This window comes from Urocitellus parryii, chromosome 12 (assembly GCF_045843805.1).
Source record: "Urocitellus parryii isolate mUroPar1 chromosome 12, mUroPar1.hap1, whole genome shotgun sequence".
Classification (NCBI taxonomy): domain Eukaryota; kingdom Metazoa; phylum Chordata; class Mammalia; order Rodentia; family Sciuridae; genus Urocitellus; species Urocitellus parryii.
Genome location: NC_135542.1, coordinates 32117919 through 32137285, shown reverse-complemented (window position 1 = coordinate 32137285; position 19367 = coordinate 32117919). Strand labels below are relative to the sequence as shown.

The 19367-nt window shown below is 56.5% G+C and overlaps 1 protein-coding gene across 3 annotated transcripts in view; it reads left to right on the top strand.

The window, feature by feature from the left end:
- Window positions 1-5999: 5999 nt before the first annotated feature.
- The window catches only part of Pxdn (peroxidasin), an 80582-nt gene continuing 67214 nt past the window's right edge, over window positions 6000-19367 (top strand). For all 3 annotated transcript variants that reach the window (XM_026412849.2, XM_077791752.1, XM_026412848.2), the window contains exon 1: window positions 6000-6291. In XM_026412849.2, coding sequence (XP_026268634.2) covers window positions 6092-6291 — 200 coding nt within the window. In that variant the 5' untranslated portion in view covers window positions 6000-6091. The remainder of the gene's footprint in view (window positions 6292-19367) is intronic.

Below are 19367 nucleotides of genomic sequence, written 5' to 3'. Positions count from 1 at the left end.
GCACATCAGAAGCCGGCAGGTGTGGTGTGCACCTTCACAGGCAGCAGACCCCGGAGAGTCGTCAGGCAGTGTCTTTCCACCCACTGTCCTGGGGCCACTTCTTGAACTCACAGGACTCCAGGGCGGAGCAGACCCTCTGAAGCCAGGCCTCAGACCAGTCGGCGACTTTGTACCAAGTGGACCCTGAAGAGACTCTTGGGACGCTGTATTGATCCAAGAGGAAGGTCCTGGAGTTTCCCCTGGAACACACTCTCTGGTTCTCTGGTTGGGCTGAAGTTGCTGGGGGGGGGGGGCTGCTGCCAGGGGACTGCTGCTGGGAAGGTCTGCTGCCAAAGCCCCGGTGGAAGGGAAGGTGCTCCTGCAGGCCGGGCAGTGCTGGAGGGCCGCAGGCACGCTGCCATTCCTCAGGCCACCACGCTGTGGGCAGGCCTGCAGGACACTCCAAGTCAGAGAAGAGCCTATGGCAGGACCAGCTGTGCTTTCCCCGTGAGCCCCAGGAGCACTCAGCCTCCTACCCAGAACTCTGGCTGCAGCCAAGAGGCTTCCGGTGGAGGGTGGCGTTTGGGCACTCCAACTCCCCTGAGCACTGTGACCTGGTGGTACTGAGCGGCTCAGCACCTTCTGAACAAGGCAGATCTGAACTCTGCAACAATCCATTCTTTGGCACACCTCAGGCCCAGGTTACCCAGGCGATCCACTCTGACATGAGAGTGATGCTTTCTCCAGCGGCCCCTGTTCGTCCTTCTGCTGCATCCCGCCTACCAGGTAGCACCTTCCCCACCATGTTGTCCTGTTTGGACCTGCTCTGCTGGGCTTCTCTGCAGGTGTGCCAAAGTAGGAAAGGTATGGAAGACTGTCTCCATGGACTGTTTCTCAGGGCTGGCCGCTGCTGACTCAGTCCTCTTGGGTTCTCTTCCTCCCTCGCTTCTCAGGAGCTGAGGGCCCGTGAGCTCTCTGCCGACTCCCCCACTTCCAGTTGTTCTGTGCCCCCGACCCCCTTCTGCCTGGGAACTGAATCTGACAGTGAATCAACAGTGTCCCCATCCGTTGTCTTCCTGCTGGGGTGGCCCGTGGGAGTGACCCCTGCCCTGTGTCCCCCCATTCCCAGTTACACCTGGCTGGGGTCTAGTGGCACCTCCTCTCCCGGCCTTCCCAGGCACCCCTGCCTTTGCTCCACCTTCTCAGGGTGGAACTCTCTTCAGTTACACCCTGCCTGTGCCTCCAGTCCCGGGGGTCCCCACAAACGATGGTAACATGGGAAACTGGGCACCCCCCACCCCAGGTGGCTCCTGAACTCTCTGAAGTCTTCACTCAGGAAAGAGTCACTGTGCTCCACACAGGAGGCCTGGGCAGTGCAGATGCCAGGCCCCTGTGGGTGGAGACTGTGGAGCCTGGACTCCTCGCACCCCAGGAGAGGCCAGGGGGTCTGACTCCATCATGCAGACAGGTGGGAGGGCTGATGAGTGCCCATGTGAGAAACCCCCACGCCATGCAAGCCGTGGCTGCCTTGACACAGGTCTGCCACGCCATGCAAGCCGTGGCTGCCTTGACACAGGTCTGCCACGCCATGCAAGCCGAGGCTGCGTTGACACAGATCGGCCACAGGCAGAGGAGGGGACGGGACTGACAGGCAGGGTCCGGGGCTCCCCTTCTGGTGGCTGCCCTGGAAGGGTTCGGGTGCCTGACCCTGACCTGGGCAGGGGGGAGATGAGGTCAAGGAGAGACAGGGCCCACAGTCTCCCTCAGATCCTGAAAGCTACTGTGGCAGCTGGAATGAAGACGCCCATCTTCCGGAAACCTCAGACCTGCCACCCGACAGTGATCCCGGTGGGGGCCTTCCTCAGAGTCAGGCTCACTGGCTCTGGGGTCTGGACCTCCTGGCCTCCTCTGAGGTCAGAGCCTTCGTAGCCCATCCCGTGCACACTGTGAGAGCCGAACCCCTCTGCCTCTCCCTGTTTGCAACTCTCACTTCCAGTGGACTGAGTGCGTGCTGAGGCCTCTCCTCCCTGACTCTCTGCAGCTGAACTGAGCCTTCTCAGGAGGGCCCTGCAGAGGAGATGGGTTAAGTTAGGGAGAGGTCCTCAGGGTGAGTGAGTGCTAATCTTGCCGGGCCCTGGCCCCTAAGAAGGCAGAGCCGCGGGGCACAGAGTGACCAGGAAGGAGGGCTGGAGTGCCTGATCCAGGAGATGGGCCAAGGGCGCTGCTGTCCCCAGAGGCGGGAGAGGCAGATTCTCCCCAGCCTCCTGAGAGAAGCTGCCCCAGCACACTGTGGTGGCCTGCTTGTGGCTCAGGACTGTGTGAGTCACCTAAGCTCTGGTGCAGAGGGACTCTGGGCCCCCTGAGTGACTCCCTGTTGCTCCTGGGTCGAGGGACTGGGTCTGAGGCAGATGGACCTTGGGCCAGTCAGCAAGCCCTTGGCAAGTCGGTGCAGGCCCCTGTTCTGGGGCACTGACCAACCATCTGGGCATGGCCTTGACCTTCCCCAGGCCAGGTCCAGCTGACCCTGAAGGCTCAGGTCACGAAGGGTGTTCAGCCCTCACCGCCTGGCTCCATGGCCCAGGCTGATGGAGGGTGACGCGGGCAGCTGCCTTCCCTGTGTTTTCTTAACCCTTTGCCTGTGGGTGACAGGTCTCAGGACACAGGGCAGGGGTCACTCCCACTGGCCACGCCAACAGGAAGACAACGGATGGGGCACTGTTGATTCACTGTTAGAGTTCAGTTCCCGGGACAGTGAGGAGCAGGCCCAGAGACAAAGCAGCCACCACTGCGGCTTAGGAGATGGTGCTGAACCGAGAGGAGTGCCGGTGGCTTGTGATGCCCTGTGGTACAGGTGCCAGGTGGCTGCTGTGTCAGGACCTGAGTGTGGGGCCAGACACCAGCCACCGGGGAAGCCGGGAGACCTGCGCCCTCCACCCCGAGGTAGCCCCAGGATATCCAGCTGGTCACCTGAGACCTGCAGTCTCAGGGCCTCCTCTCAGATGAGGACCAAGGGTTTCCCGGAGCCCTGGGGAGACCTGGCACAGCCAGCACAGTGCCCCTGGGGTCTGCTGGTGCTTGCACGTCTAGACCAACAAAGCAGCCAACCCAGCTCCACAAGTGGGGGTCTCGTCTGTCTGTGTCCAAGCTGCGCCCTGCCCTGGTTGGTGCCAGGAACATTCAGAACTGCAGGCCTCCCGGGCTGCTCCGGCCCTCCAGGTGGGCAGGGCCACGGGGGACAGGCTGGCCGTGCTCATTCTTGATGCGTGTGCCTTGTCCCTGCCTGCCACAGCCAAGGCCAGGACCTGGGTGTAGAAACACTAGCCTGTGCTTGGGACAAGTGGGAGGTGGCACTAGACAGGAATTAATGTCGAAAGGGGTGGAAGCAGAGGAATTCACAGCAGGGGGCCATGGAACAGAATAGGGTCTGGGAGGTTGCCCAGAAATTTTCCAGTAGATGTTGAGGTCACTTGGCATCTGGTGCATGGGAGAGGTGGGCACACAGACAGAGCACTGCAGAGCTGAATGGAGGCCCAGCCAAAGGACTGCTGACCCACCAGGCTGAACTGAGTCCAGGCCCAAGGGGGCGGGTGTTGGCGGCGCAGAACTCAGTTATGGAGTGAGCGGCGCTGAGCACAGGAGACTAACAGGATTTGGGGTTCTCAGTTGTGGGGCGAGGACCCAGCTGAGCACAACTTCCATGCTGCTGGCTGTGAGACAGCGCCTTGGGTGACTAGTGGAGAAGGCACCTTTTTTAAGGAAGGGGCTACTTTGGCTTCTGACATGATAACCTTGGGATTCTTGTAGGGCATGCAGAGAGAGGTATCAAGAAGGCATTGGAAATGCAAATAGCACCCTGGAGTAGGTCAAAGAGATGTAGGACACCGTCTGGCTCATTGTGAGTCTACAGGTAGGGGAAGGCCATTACAAGTCTTTAAGGGTGTACTCACCTCTGGACATGTATGGCAGCCTGGAGCACGTGGCCCAAATATGAACAACCTTTAAAACTTTTGTGTTGTGTAAGAAAGAATGTGTTCTTTTACCTGGGCTAGCATTTTCTCCAGTGGCAGGAGTGTCATTCACTGTGATTCCTCACTGCATCTGAGTTGGTGCTAATGAGGTATCTTGGGATGGGGCTGGTCACCAGAAGGACTGGTCATAGGATAAGAATGTTGGGACTTTGAGGACTGATGTCTGTCTGACTTCCGGTAGTGGAGGGGTGCTGGAGGCTGAGTTCAGCACCTGGCCAGAGACTCACTCAACATGCTGTGGAGCTGATACCCGGTCCACACTCTGGATGGCATTGCTCAGAGCTTCCTGGCTGGTGAACGGTGAGCATTTGGGTTCCACAGTGAGGACACAGGGGCTCTGCGTCTGGAACCTTCCCTACCTTGCCCCATGCCTCTGTATTTCATAGGTACCAATTTGTACCCTTCATGATGACTTGGTGACAGTGACTCCACTCTTCCCTGTGTCTTGTGAGGACTTCCAGTGAGTTGTCCAGCTGGAGGGGGAATGTGGGGCCATGGAATTCCCAAGCAGCTGGTGAGATGTGTGAGGGGCTGAGGACTCTGAACTTCCAGCTGATGTTGCACAAGGCAGTCCTGCTGGGATACACTGTGCCCTCCATGCGGGGTCTGCGGGAGCTGCAGGTGGCCATCATCAGGGTCCCATCACAGTCTGCTGGCTAAATGGGCCTGCTCGTCTGACTCCACAATGCCCTGACTTTCTGACCATGTGCAAACTGAGGAACACTATTCCACAGCAGTCCTGGTCCAGCCTCCTGCCCTTTACACTCTGATGTGCTTCCCTGGAGCCTGGGTGGGGTCCAGCAGAATGCAGGCTTGCCAGCTGTGAGGCTGCAACCAAAGCTGTCTCCATGGGCTCTTAATTCTCTCCCTGGGAACACTTGTGGTCAGAGGTGTGCAGGCGTGGAGGGATCTACATGCTAAGGAACAGGAGCCTCCTCCCAACAACCGTGAGTCCCTAGATGGTGCAGCCTGGCTAGCCTTGCGGCCTGAATCCTCCTGAGAGCCGAGCTGGACTTCACCCCCCTTCACTGCTCCCAGAGGCTGGGCCCTCAGAAGCAAACCTGCAGGTACAGAACACCTGTGTGAGCTCAGGAGTGGCAGGTCAGCACAGACCCGCGGTCTATTTCAGAGCCTGGCACCTATTTACCCTGTACCTTGGGGCCAGGCCTGCCCTCCAGGTCCTTGCCTGTAGAATGGTGAGAAGCCATATGCCAGAGCCAACGGAGAAGTGTGAGAACGCAGTCTTTCAGTGGGCATGTGAGCCTTGGTGCTTCCCTCCTGGGGGTAGGGTGGGGGTGGTTCACAGTGACCTTCCCCACCAGATGCACACAACACCCACCTGTGAGGCCAAGGGTTCTTCCACTCTAAAGCGAAGAGGAGGCAGACAGCAGGAGGGTAGAGGCCTTAGGGAGTAGGCAGCTTGGCTCTTAAACTTGCCACTGTGCCTGCCTGTCTCCATACTGCACCTGGAGGAGGGGCCTCAGTTTCTCCAAAAGTAATGAAAGTTAAATGGTTTTATATGGGGGTGGGAGTGGCGACAGGGAGAGAGCACCAAAGTGTGCTTGGAACTGCGCCTGGAACATATTAAGTGTTTTGTAACACTCAAAAGTGTTAAAAAACAGTGACGTCGCCAACAACAACATACCCCTTCTGCACACAAGGAGGAATGGCTAAGAAAGGTGGAGAAACTTAGCGCTGAGTCCTCTGGGTTCCAAGAGCAGAATCGGGGATTCAAACCTGGGTCACGAACCTCTCCCCTGCACCCCAGGCGCCCTGCGCCCATAGCTCCTGCGGTGGCCACCACATCTTGACCTCGCTCGCTTCTGTCGCCTTTCCCGGCTACGCGGAGGGGGCGCAGCAGCAGGACACCGCGGTTTCGGGTCCTCGCCCCGCCCCCGCCCTGGGCGAGGCAGAGGGGGCAGGGCGGAGCGGCGCGCATGTGCACAGCTGGCGCCCCCCCCGCCCCCCGCGCACAGCTGGGACGTGGGCCTCGGCCAGGCGGGCTCAGTCGAGAGCCGGCGGTGGACGCGCCGGGCCCAGTACAGTCTGTCGGTGCGAGCGAGCCTAGGTTCGCACCGTCGGCCATGACCGCGCGCTCCGCGGAGACCGCGCGCCGCTGCCTGCTGGCTCTCGTGCTGTGCTGCGGCTTGGGGGCGCTGGCGGTGGTCGCCCAGAAGCCAGGCGCCGGCTGTCCGAGCCGCTGTCTGTGTTTCCGCACCACCGTGCGCTGCATGCATCTGCTGCTGGAGGCCGTGCCGGCCGTGGCGCCGCAGACCTCCATCCTGTGAGTGGGGCCCGGGACCCAGGGCTGATCGGGAACACGTGGGGTGGGGACCCCACGTGGGGTTTCGTGGGGCTCGTGCGGATCAAGGGGCGCGGGAAGCTCGTGGGCTCAGCGGTGCCGGGGATCCTGGGTCGCAGGACGTGGTGACTGGACGTCGGGGAACCCGGCGCAGGGCGCGCCGGGCCTTTGTCCGCCCGGGCCTGGACGCCCAGGGGCGGACCGAGCTCTAAGCGCGGGGCCTCGGGAGCCGCCTTTGTTCAGAACTTGGAATCCCCGGCTGGACCGAGAAGGGTTGGGAACCGCCAGGGAAATCCCCGCGCGCCTCCCGAGCCCTCCCCCAGGGCCCGTTCTCTCTCCTGTTCGCTCCCCTCTTCCTCCAGTCCAGTCCGGCCCCGGCTGAGTCCCACTCTCCTCCTTGAGCGTCGGGCTCCTGGCCGGTCGCCCCTCCTCCTCCCTCCCCTGCTCTTGTCTCCCTGCCCCCCCCCTTCCCTCAGTGCAGTACCCCACCCCCGCGCTCGGGGAAACCTCCCATGTGTAGCTTCAGTTCCCGCGACCATAGCGACCTCAGCCAGTGTCCTCGCATGGGGTTCAGAGCGCTCTTCAGCCCAGAGTGCGTCCTTCCTTCCTTTTCCAATGTGGCCTAGCGTGTTTACCCAATTGCTGAACTTCCCGGATACTTGGTATTCAAATAAGATACAATGTGTCTCGTACTCTGCGGACCTCTCCGTGGACCAGAGAAACCTGCACGAACTTCTATGTCACCTTTTCCTAAGGAGGAATCTCTTTCCTTTTCACAGCCTGCTTCTTAGGGACCTAGTGCCACCAGAGTTCGCTGCAGGCCTCGGTGTGTTCTGATGATACTTGGATTAGAAAAATTCAGATTCTGTAGAGGCAAGCATGCGTTTTAGGCGCCGACTTTAATTCAGCCTCCTACAGCTGCCCTCTGCATGCCAAAAATAGTTTTCACTTTTCTTGGCTGGACTGGAAGACTTTTGGCACCACTGAAGAGCCTGCAAAGGTTGTAAAAGTTTGAGTGAACTGTTCAGGAAGTGGGTGGGAGCCTTCTTGTACACGGATGGCCTACCTCTCCTGGTGGGTCATGGCTATGCAGGCAGCTTTGTGCAGGGGCTGTAATGCCCACAGGAAACTGCTCCTGAGAGCTGAAAAAGACTGTCCTTCTTTTTCAGAGGGGGTGGATGGTCAGCCAGGACCAAGATCTAGGAGGGTACAGTACCCCAAGAAATGGACTTACGTGGGACAGGGTGAGGTTTCTCCAGTGTGGATGACTGGATTGATTCTTTAGTGAGTTAGTGGGAGAAACTTGGACCCTGAAGCCATTTTTCACATATGGTCAGAGCCTGATACTTGCTCTGTGTTTGTTCCCAAATCTTAATTGCTTTTTGAAAAAAAAAAAAAAAAACCGACTATTTCAAAATGAGTGTTGTAGGAGAAGAGTGGAATTCTCTGTCCTTCTGTGCATGTGTGGCCTTCAGCAAAGATATAACCGGAAGTGTGAAGGAGCCAGGGGGACAGGCTCAAACCTCTGTCCACACTTGGGAGACTTCCTGAAAGAGCACATTTGCAGACATTTATATCCTACTTACATGGAGTTTTGGGGCTTTCAGAGATGATTGAAATGGGAGCATCTGATGTCATTGATTCTGTGAGGCAAGGAGCATAGATGTCAGGTTGATGGAATCCCTCAAGAACTGAGCGGAGTCTGGGTGAAATCCAAATGCCTTCATTCCACTAAGAAGCTGGCTACGCACAGCTCCCCGTGGCCATGACTGTGGACTCACGGGCAGAGAGAGGGTAGAGCCAGGAGCCAGAACCCAGCCAGGGTTTAAGTGCCGGAGCCCGTGATGTGACAGCACTCTCCCTGGGAGAATGTGTTTACCGCGTGGCCTGAGTGCGTCAGTGGACCGGTGGTGTGGTGGGGTGGCAGGCTTGGGGAAGGACAGGAGAGGGTGGGCTGGGGAAGTGGAAGGAGGGAGGCAGCCCCTATGTTGTGTCTGGGTCGGGGCAGGCGTGGGTGGGTACCGGCTCAGCAGGGCAGGGCACAGGCACTGGCAGAAGCAGGGCTCTGCAGCTCCTCTGCTAGCTCTCTGCACCCTCATACTTGCTGTTGCTTGCTTTCTTTTTTGAAGAACTAAGTGGTAGAAGTTGGCGATGTGACAGAGGTCAGCACCAAGACCTCACTCCCACAGTCCGTTGGGCCGTCCCACCTTCGCCTTGTCCCTCACTTTGGAGACCCCACCCAGCTTCTGGAAGGGACTGGATCAGAGCTACAGGAGAATGTGATTCCTGGGCCCTCCGTGTTTCAACGCGACAGTCCCACATGTAGCTTGGGGCCTCAGAAAACAGGGGCAGAAGACACCTTGGGATTCCGGTTTGGACTGCCCCTGAGCTCCCTCTGCCTAAGAGTGTGAGGTGGCTGCAGTGCGCTGCAGCAGGGCCTGGCCTCAGGGTCCCGGGGTGCGTGCTGGGTGCAGCTCTGCAGGCTCCTCTCTGTACTCACACTGCGGTCGACACGGTCATGCCGACAGGAGGAAAGCTGGTATCCGGAGACCAAGCGCATGTTTTTACTCTGCCCCTTTTTTTGTCTACTCAACTCCAGCCTTTGGGGGAGTACATTTAAATAGACGGTGCAGGGTCCTCTGGGCAGCAGGGCCTCTGCCCTCTGCCTTACTCTTTCCCCAGCTCCTTTCTCTTCCCTGCAGCCTCTATTGCTGAGGTCATAGGAATCGACTTTGCAAAGCTAGCATCCACCCGGCAACCCAGGCCACTTCAAAACCCGGCATCTCTGCCAAACCAAGTCTGTGGCAGAAACCCCGGTGCTGGCGGGCCGCGGGGCCCAGGGAGGCAGCTTCTTGGGGAACATGTGGTCGGCCAGGGCCCACAGGCACTCCCCCTGGGTGCCACCTGTCTGCCAGACAGCTGTCCCGCATTCCTCCGCTTTCCAGCCTCCTCAGTGTGGGGGTCCTGCTGCATTCTCCACCTGATTAAAAAGGCCCGGCTCAGGGTCAAGGATCCATGTTATCATGTTAACTGGCTTCTTCCCTCTGGAGGGGGCGGCTTCTCCCCACGTGTCAACACTCCTGAGGGCAGAGAAAGGGGAGACCCCGGATCTTCAGAACCTCAGACCATAAACCTGGGAGGAGAACGAGCAGAACTGCCCTGTGGTTCCAGGGCCTTCTTGGCTCTGCTCTTGCAGGATTTTATTTATTTAGTTACGTAGTCGTTCTGGGGATCGAATCCAGTGATTCAATGGATTGAATCTACTACGGAGTCACATCACAAACCCTTTTTATTTTGTTTTTTTAAATTTTTTTATTTTGAGATGGACTTCTCCGGCCCAGACTTGCGATCCTCCAGCTTCAGCCTCTGAAGTAACCGAGTAGCTGGGATCGTAGGCGGGCTCCAACTCCAGCTGCTGGTGGGTTTTCTGTCTGCCCACAGCTGATCAGCCCCAGAAGAGAGGGATCTGCATTCCTACCTGAGGAGCTTGGCCTTAGGGCAGGGTGTTGCTCAGCATCCTTTGCACAGCCCTGCAGCACCCAGGGCCCTGGGAGCCCATGGGCTGAAGTGGAAGCTTACCCAAGGACTGTGGCTTTATTTGACCTTCAGGGTGGATTTGTATGAGGGAAGGAGGACTCTTCAAGACACAGTTGATGTCTGTAGAGGTGCAGACTCTAGTGGTGCACCCTGGGCAATTTTGTCCTGCCTCTGACCCTGGAGCGTGTCCCCACAGTCCAATGGTGAGCTTGTGCCCTGACTGCTTCCTGGTGCCTCCTGCCAGCCTTTGGCTTGTGGAGGGGGATGGTCTTCCATTTTCTTTCTTGTCTGTCTTTGGCCCCTGAGGGTAGGTTTTGCCTCCTGGAGGTGTGGGGATGCACTGCCCCTTTCCCTTGTCTGGAGAGGGTGTGGAGAGTGGGTCTCAGCATGTTGTCCAGTTCCCTAGTGGGGCCCTAGTCTTGGGGCTTACTTAGCTGTGGAAGGATTTCTAGCTGCGGTTTTGATTTTTCCCGTTGGCAAAGGCCTTCCAGGGTGTTTGCTCTGGAGCGAGCTTGGGAGTCTGCTCCCACCCAGAGACCCTCCACTTCACAGGTGTGCCTGGGATCACCAGCATGAAGTCGTGCATGAGTTCCCCTTGCTGTCCTGAGACCTGAGGTCACCGAGCAGCCGCAGAGTCCGCCTTGCCCTCGGGGACTGTTTCTTTCCTGCGTCAGCCCCTGAAGGTCTGTTGTGTGGTTTGTGAAGGCCAGCCTTGGACACGTCCATTTCCCTCTTGGTTGCCGTGCCCATGCTGCTCATGTCCACCTTGCTCTTCGCTCCCTTCTCTGCTGGGGCTCGGTGTGCTCCTGCCTCACCAAGGTGAAGACGAGGCCAGGGTGCCAGGTGATTCTTCTCTGACGTAGGTGGCCGCAGCCGCGAGCAGGGTCTCCATTTTCACTGTGTTCAGGGTGCCTTCTGACTCCTCCTGGTTTCTTTGTTGACGGGGTGACAATTGCTGAATATCTGGGGATCTTCCTGACATCTTCCTGCTGTTGCTTTCTAATCAGTTCCATCAGCAGCAGCAAGTATAAATTGTGAACTTAAATCCTTTTAAATTCATTGAGACTTGTTCCTTGGCCTGGGGTATGACTCATTTTGGAAATGTTTCTTGGGCACTTAGAAGGAACATATTCTGCTGTCTTTGGGTGGAACATTCTGTGATCTCAGTTTGATCAAGTTGGTGGACAGTTCAGATCTTCTGTGCCTTCCTAACTTTATGTCTGTGTATTTTGCCATTTCTTTTCCCCAGTGCTAGGGATTGAACCCACGGTGCTCCACCCCTGAGCCACATCCCAGGCCTTTTTATACTTTATTCTGATACAGGGTCTCGCTAAATTTCCGAGTCTGGCCTTGATCCTCCTGCCTCAGCCTCCTTCAACTTATTCCACTGATTATTGAAAGAGAAGAGTTGAAATCTACAACTCTCTCTGGGAATTTGCCTTTTTCTCCTTGAAGTTTTTATAGTTTTTCTCATGTATCTTGCAACTGTGTTATTAGGAACACAAACATTCCTCTTCCTTCTTGCTAAAGAGACTCTTTATTTTTGGTAATGTTGTTTGCTCTGCAATCCACCTTGTCCGATATAGGTATTGTTCCTCCTCTGTTGAAGTCAGCATTAGCTATGAGTGGGCTTCCGTCCTTGGTTTTGCCTGGTGTGTTAGCAGGTGGGTGGGCCCAGCCTTCTCACCCAGCCTGACCTCCTCTGCCTTCTAGTTGGGATATTTAGACCATTTACACTTAATGTGATAATTGGCAGGACTGGGTTTAAATCTCTCCTCTTGTTAATCGTCCCATCTGTTATTATTTTCTCTCCATTTCTATGTCTTTGCAATTAAATGCATGTTAATATCACTACACTTTCTGTTGTTCATTGGTCATTCGCTGTGAACCTACTTGCTTTAGCATTTGTAATACCCTTCTGAGTTTTATTGCAGCTTAACTTCAAATATTGCCACTGAGCCTTGGAGGAGCCTGCAGTAACACTTGGTTCCTCCCCAGCCCTGGCTTTGGGCTGTTGTCTTCACACATTTTAACTTTACATTATTGCAACTTACACTATGTTTTCATTATTTTGTTTGAACAGTTTCTTTTTGAGATTTAAATAGGCAGGACGGTGGGGTCCTACCTGGTGGGTCCCCCTGTGTGGGAGCATGTTTCTGTCTTCTGCGGGGAAGACGTCTGACATCCAGCTTGGTTATGCCCAAGAAATAGTCTCTTTTACCTTAACTTTTGAGTGATGTTTGGTGGGACGGCTTCGGCCCCTGCTGTAGACTAGACGCTGCTGTGCTGTCCTCTGCTCCGTGTCCAGGGGCACGGCAGCTGCCCTACCTCTGTGCCCTGGTGTCTCTGACGGCCTGAGGATTCCTCTCTGCCCTTTGATCAGATCTGCCTTGGCGTGGATTTCTTCCTGCTTCTCACACTCGGGGTTTTGTTTATTTATTTGTGGTTTTTAACTTAGATTTACGGCTTTATAATTTCATAGACTTGGACGCTCTGGGGTGTTGATTCCTGAGCCGTGTGCTCTGTCCCCTCCTCTGTCCCCTCTCCTCCGAAGGTTCCAGGAGTGCCTGTGAGAGGCTCCTGTCCGTTTCTCTGGGGGTCACTAACCTGCGTGCTTTCTGCTCTTACATCTGTACGGTTTCAGGTCTTCTCTCTGCGATACCTAATTTGCTACTGATCGCCTCTATTTCAGGTCAGTCTTCATCTCTGGAACACGTGGACCTCGGCACAGGCCTCCGTGTCTCTGCTTCACGTTCTGAACCTGTGCAATGCGATTCCATGGCGTAGCCTTTCCTGGCTGCTAACGTTGACGTCTGTGTCAGTTCAGGGCTGGTTTGATGGAATGTTTTCATCTTTTAATGATGGATCATTACTTTCCTGCCTCTTCTCATGCTTGATAATGTCTTATGAGATTCTGGACACTGTGAATTTCATTTTGTTGAGCACCAAATATTTTAGTGTCCAGTCATTATCCTTGGCTTTGTTCTGGGTGCAGTTACGTGGAGACAGCGTGGCTCTTTCTGGTCCTGAGGCAAGATTGGAGCAGTCCTCAGGCTGAGAGGAATCACTTCCAAGAGGTGGCTGAGGCAAGACCCTCCAAAATGCCATGCCCAGTGCCCCATCCGTCTCGAGGTTTCAGTCCCGTGGTGGGAACAGGCGCTGTGGTGAGTGCTGGACACTGCTCTCTAGTCCACTGGGGGCCCTTTCCTGCCGCCGCACGTGTGCTGGCCGGTGCTCAGCTGACCCAGCGCCCTCTGCTCTCCACAGTGGTGTCTGTGCCCTCCCTGGAGCGCTGGCCTGTCCTTTCCAGGGCCATCCTGGAGTTCCATCCTGTGATGTCCCTGGGCAGGGGCTGGGGAGGCGCGAGCCTCTCTGTCCACCTCCTGGGCCATCCTGTTTCGCCGATGCCTGTTTTGAAACCAGTGGCCTCACATCAGGTCTTTGTGCCCCCACTCCTATCTGTTCTTGCCGCTGCTGGTCCGTCTTGACAGAAAGCAGGAGTCCCCACTCCATTTTAAAACACCGTTTTTTAGCCTTTAAATTTTTCTGCACCAAGGTGTGGTAAAATAAATAACGCTCAGAACTAACTGCTGATGAGCTCACGTGCTCAGAGTTTCAAATCTGCTCTGGAAGTGGCTGGCGCTGGTGTTCCCCGGTCCCTTGGCACGCCGCTGCGTCGGGGTGGCTCGGCTTCAGTGCTGGGCCGCCGTGGAGCAGCCCGTGGACCTGGCCATGTGAGGGGCGGTGCAGAGCTCCGGGCTCTTCTTGGAGGCTCTGCTGGAAGCCTCTTTGCAGATCGAGCTGTGAGTGTCCCTTGGGTTTTGTCCGTGGCTGCCTGCTGACCACAAAGGCAGAGTTGCATAGTTGTCAGCAGCCGAACTGTTCACATCTGGAGCTTTGGGACCATGTTTGCTCTGACAGTGACACAGTGTCCCGGCTCTGCCTGAAGCTCTGTCTGCACAGCCCCGGCCTCCAGGCTTCTGTGGGAGGGGAGAGGGAGAGTGGGCACTGCCTCTGGTCTCATGTCCGTCTGGATGCCAGGCCCTGGGAGAGGCCTCAGCAGGTTCCTGCAGAGGGGACATGTCTGAGGGCCTTGCCCTTCTGCCGTGCCGTGCTGGACTTGGGTGCTTAGGCGTCGGACTGTGTTGCGTGGTCTCTCGGAGGCCTCTACCAAGTCCTTCTCCTTTCTCTGCTGTCCTGGGCAGGGTGCTGCTGTGGGCCTCTCCCCTGTTCTGGGTGTTCCTTTTGTGTCTGGGTTCTGTGCCTGGGGCTGACAGTGCCCTCCACCCCTGCAAGCTCAACTCCTGCTGTGGGAGGCAGCAAATAGCACCACAGAGAAATGCAAGTGGGAAACCATCCTCCTGATGAGCAGCATAGTGTGGCTCCTGGTTTGGGGACTAAAGGAAAATGCTGGATGGGCAGCTGCCCAGTGTGATTATCTGTGCACAGGTAAAGGAGTCTCAGCAGCCACAACCTGCAGAGCCAGCCAGGTGCTTACCTGAGGACCTTTCCCGAGGCGGGAGCCGGCGTGGGTTTGGCATTGACCTGCCTTGAGTGTTTGTGGAGGTGGTGGGTGAGGTGGTGAAGGGCTGGAGGGGAACCAGGAGAACCCTGATTTTCCCGTCAGAGGTGGGCTTCTGCAGACCTGGAATCAGCCGGATGGCGGAACAGTTTTGCTTAGGTGGGAGACATGCATCTTCTGCTGCCCTGAGCCAGGGACGTGGTGTGTGCCCTGGGGCCCACGAGTGCTCTTCCTGCTTTCTGCTGCGGTCTGAAGGACTCTGGGAACGAGCCACGCTGCCTTCACTCCCGCGCCCTCTCAGCGGCTCAGCGTGTCCACCCCCTGCAGTTGTGGAGCTGGCCGTGCACACAGATGTGTCAGAGTAGCCTTCCGGCTTGAAGCCAGGGCTGGGCAGCTTGTTCTCCAGGCCATAAGCTAAAGAATTATGAAACACCCTCTTTCCCACTAATTGCTCCATCCTGTGTATTTTTATTCTGCAACATATTTTTTTAAAGATTTTTTTTTAAGAATTTGCAAGTTGTACATGTTTATAGTAGAAAAATTTGAAAAATACAGATAGAACAAATGACTCACATTCCTATGATCAGAGAAAAGTATCAGCTTCTTGGACTTTTTCCTCCGATGCAGGTTCTCGCAGACCTCTCCTTGTGTCAATCACGTGTCAACAGTTGGGTGGCGATGGACGTCCTAGTCTGTACCTCACGTGTTTTAAAACGTGGCCGCGTGTTTTGATCCTGCTCAGTATTCAAGCTCTGCACAGGGACATTGTCTTTTTCCTTCCTTTGCTGTGCTGGGGTGATACCCAGGATCTAGGTGTGCTTCCCAAGTGCTCTACCACTGAGTGTCAACCCTGCTCCTGTGTCATCGTTAGTGGCCACATAGTATTTAAGTAAATTGCCACATTTACTTAATGAAATTCTTATTACTGGTCATTTCTTTGTTTCCATTTTTTTCTTTTTGCTCCTGTAAATAAGGCTGCATTTGTGTGCATTATTTTACGTGTCTGTCTAGATTATTTTAGGGTAGGCTTCTATAATCTCGCCATGGCTTGAATCTACACCAGGGATCCTGGTTGGCCTCCTGTGGGATCCTGAGTTGGCTTCCTGCCTGGGTTCTGGGTGCGATTTTCCTGAGGACCGTCCCTTTAGCTGAGCCTGGTCCTTCACAATGTTAGCAGCACAGATCCTACAGGGTAAGCCTGTGGCAGCTGAGGGCGGGTGCAGGGAGGGGTGTTGGGCTGCTGGGCGTGGGACACCATCTTGCCACCAGCTGTGCCTGCCTGAGGACGGTCCCTCCCGACACTCTGTGACTCGAGTGCCTGAGAACCACACCCACCACCACACTCGCTGACAGCTCTGTCTGCTCTGCGCTCCAGGGGCCCCCAGCTCATGGCTGTTTCCTGTTTGGTTTCTGCCCAGTGGCTGCTGACTTCTGCTGGACAGTGGTCACACCAGGCTTTAGGACCCTGGATATCAGGCAGCCCTGCACCCTGCCGTCTGCTCCCTGGGATTCACGGTCGGTGCCTGCTGTCTGTTGGAGTCACATTCTGGACACGGAATGGGGCAGCACTGGCCACTGCTCCTAGAGGAGCTGCAGATTGACCTTCTGTCAATCTCTGGTCACAGAATTTTTATCAGCTACCCATAAATGTTCTCTTGTGTACCTTGTGCCTGCACGTTGTCGATCATGAACACTGAATGCAGGGCCAGGAGCGCACCCCCACAGAAGCTGTGTCAGCAATGCTTGCTGTGACCCGGTCACCTGACAAGGACAGCTGAGACGGGAAGGTTGACTTTGACTCCTAGTTTCAGCGACTTGGTCCCTGGTGGACATTGCTCTTGCCCGAGGTGAGGCAGAACATCACGAAGGGTCTGCAGAGGAAGCCGCTCAGGACATGACGGCCAGCAAGCAGAGAGGGGGTGGCTGGGGCACCTTCCTGGCCTCACCTGCAGGGCCTCTGTCTTCCCATCTGTGGGGGCCAGAGGAGTGGTCCTGTGGGCCTCCCGCCAGGCCACTGGCTCTAGGGGCGCGTGTTCACTGTGGGCGGACGTCTCCAACCTCGGGACCGCACCCAAGTGCAGGTGTAAATGTGACAGGTCCCACCTGCGGGGGCGCCTGGTGCCAGACGCAGGGTGGGGGTGGGTGGGCGGAGGGGGTACTGTGCAGGAGCCCTTGGAGACGGCAGGGTCTCCGAGAGCAGGTGGCTGGCAGGACACGATCCTTCCTGATTCCAGGGGCTGGCTTTCAGTCAGCGGAGACTTCAGGTGCAGACAGGAAGTCACCATCGGTCCAGCTTTGACGCAGGTCAGATGGGCAGTTCTCGTTTGAGAAACGTCTGATTTCCCTTGTGAGGAGGGACAGAGGACATGCTCCGTGATTGCAGGTGCCCTGCCCTGCCCTCCCAAAGTCCCGACTTTATTTTTAGAAACATCCTGCTTTCTTGAAGTGCCACATCAGCACAGACCTCACGTCACTCCCGCACAAAGCGTGAGGGACAGTGACAGTGGAAATCCAGGCTTACTCTAAAGATGAGGCTGGCTGGGTAGAGAGAGAATATTTGGCCTCAGCAGTGATTGACCTCTTTGTGTGCATTGTTCACTGCAGGAGAAAAATGAGACTCTTGCAGTTTTCAGGCAGAGCAGTTTCTTCACTCAGAAGGTGAGGTGGCTTTCCGGTGGGAAACGGGGCTGCCAGCCACTGTTCACGTCATGCCCCCTCCCGGGCTCAGCCAGACTCCAGGGGATGAAGTTAGGGTTGCTGCTTCCTGGGCTAAAGCAAATATTTCTAAAAGTTTATAACCAGAGGAGCAGCACGTTTGACTTTTAAAAACAGCAATTAAAGTAGATAGTCATCCCTGTGGGTGTTCCAGACGCGGGATGTTTGTGTTGGCATGGCAACAGTGGGCAAACAAGCACATCGGATGCTTATTTTCTTGTGTGTGTGTTTCACTGTGTGACCTTTTTAAGTCAGTGTGTCACCCCACGATTCACCCACCCACCTGTCCATCCACATGTCCATTCATCCCCAGCCACTCATCTACCCATCTGTGCACATATCCACCCTTCCATCCACACATCCTTCATCCATCCGTCCTTCTTTCCATCTTCCCAATCATCCCACACACCCACCCACCTATCCCTGCATTGTTCTGTCCATCTATGTGTTCATCCATCTGTCTGTCCATCCATCAACCATCCAAGCCACCCCCCATTGAACCACCCACACCCACGTCCATCCATCTGCCACCCATCTGCCCAGGTGTCCACCATCCATCGTACTCGAGTCCTTGTGAGGTGTCAGTCACTGGCGCATGCAGCCCTTGCTGTTGGGTGCTCACTGTGCCAGGGGGTCAGGCTGTGAGTGTGTCCAGCAGTGGTGGCAGTGCCACGTAGCAGTGTGCACCATTCTGTCCTGCTTCTGTCCCTTTTCCTCCCTACCCTCTCCATGACTTGAGAAGAGGTTGATGCCTAGCTGCAGGGTCACAGAGGAGGAGGAAGAAGGAATTCCTCCAGCAGATCCAAACTTCCTTCCTCCTAAGCTCAGAGGGCACGAGTTTTAAAGCCCAACTCCCTCATCGCTTCTTAGCCTTAGAAGGCCTTTCCTTGCTGTGAGGTCCTCAGCCCTGGGTCCAGTGGCCTTTCAGCTGGTTCTGGGGGATGAAGCTCTACAGAGAAGGGCTGGCTGTTTTTCCAGTCTTGCCAGGTGCCTGGCTGGTGGCTGCAACCCTGCCCACCGTGGGTGCTGCCTTCAGGCTCTCCTGCCCTCAGTGGTAGGTGGCCACAGGGATGCTGAGTGGGCAGCCGACTGTGCCTGCCGTCGAGGGGCGGGGAGCTCTCAGCTGGTGGTGGGGAATGAGCCGCGGGGCCACCTGGGTTTTTGAGGAGGCTCCCTTTAGGACCTTCTCTGAGACCTGGCGATGGTCTCACGGCTGTCCCCGGAAGTCCTCACGCCACCTTTGTCATGGAGGTTCTCTGTCCTGTCTTGGTTGGCTGGGGCTGTGTTCCCACGTTCCTGAGTCCCATGTGTGGGAAGCCCCCAGGTCGGTGCTGGTGGTAGCCACTGGATTCCACCTTGTGACCTTTTCCTTGGGGAGCGGATTAAATCACACTGGACCTGGCTGGAGACTTAGAGAGCCACCAGCCAAGGTCAGCGAGCCCCAGGGACCTGGGCCAGTTGCTTCTGGGGAGTGGCTGGCCCAGCTGGGGCCCCCTCTGCTAGCTGGCTGGGTCCCGGGTGAGTGCCCAGGGGCTCCGCCTGGCTTGTTGGTTGGTCTGGCTGACCGGCCACGGGTCTCTGATCCCTGTTGAGGGGCAGTGTTCGCCGCAGGGAGCGGCTCCATCTTAGCAGGCTGCGCTCCCGCCTTCTGATGGGAAGCCCATGAGGGTGAGCTTCAGGGCCCGCGGGGATGGGCTGCGGCTCCCAGATATGGAGTCAGACCTTAGTCTAGGTATTTCTGGGGAGGTGTTTTAAAGATGAGATTAACATTTAAATCGATAAACTCGGAGTAAAGCAGATAGCTCTCTACAATATGGTGGTCCTCGCCCAGTCAGCTAACCCTTAGTGGAGCAGGGTGGAGCCCCGCGGAGCAGGAGAGGGTTCTGCAGCCCACAGCCTTTGGGCCTGGGCGACTCCTCCCAGGCCCCTGCCCGCCCACGCTGCACATCCTGACTCTCCACCCCCACCCAGCCTCCTCAGCCTCCTCTCTTCTTGTGTCTCTGGCTCTCCTCCTGCCCTGTTCCCTTACCTCTCCCTCCTCTCCACCCTGTCCCTACCCGTCCTGTGGCTCTGTGTCTTCAGGACCCCTGACTGACAGTGTCCTCGTGGTATGTCACATGACTTGGTCCTCCAGGCCAGATGACGGATCAGGTGGGGCCTGACCTAGAACCGTGAGTCTGTGCTGTCCACGGTCAGTTACTCATGGTCAGGCTCGGCCCAACGTAGGAGCTGCCTCCTGGGAACCTGAGCCGGGAGGTACCTGGAGTGAGCAGCGGGCTGTGGT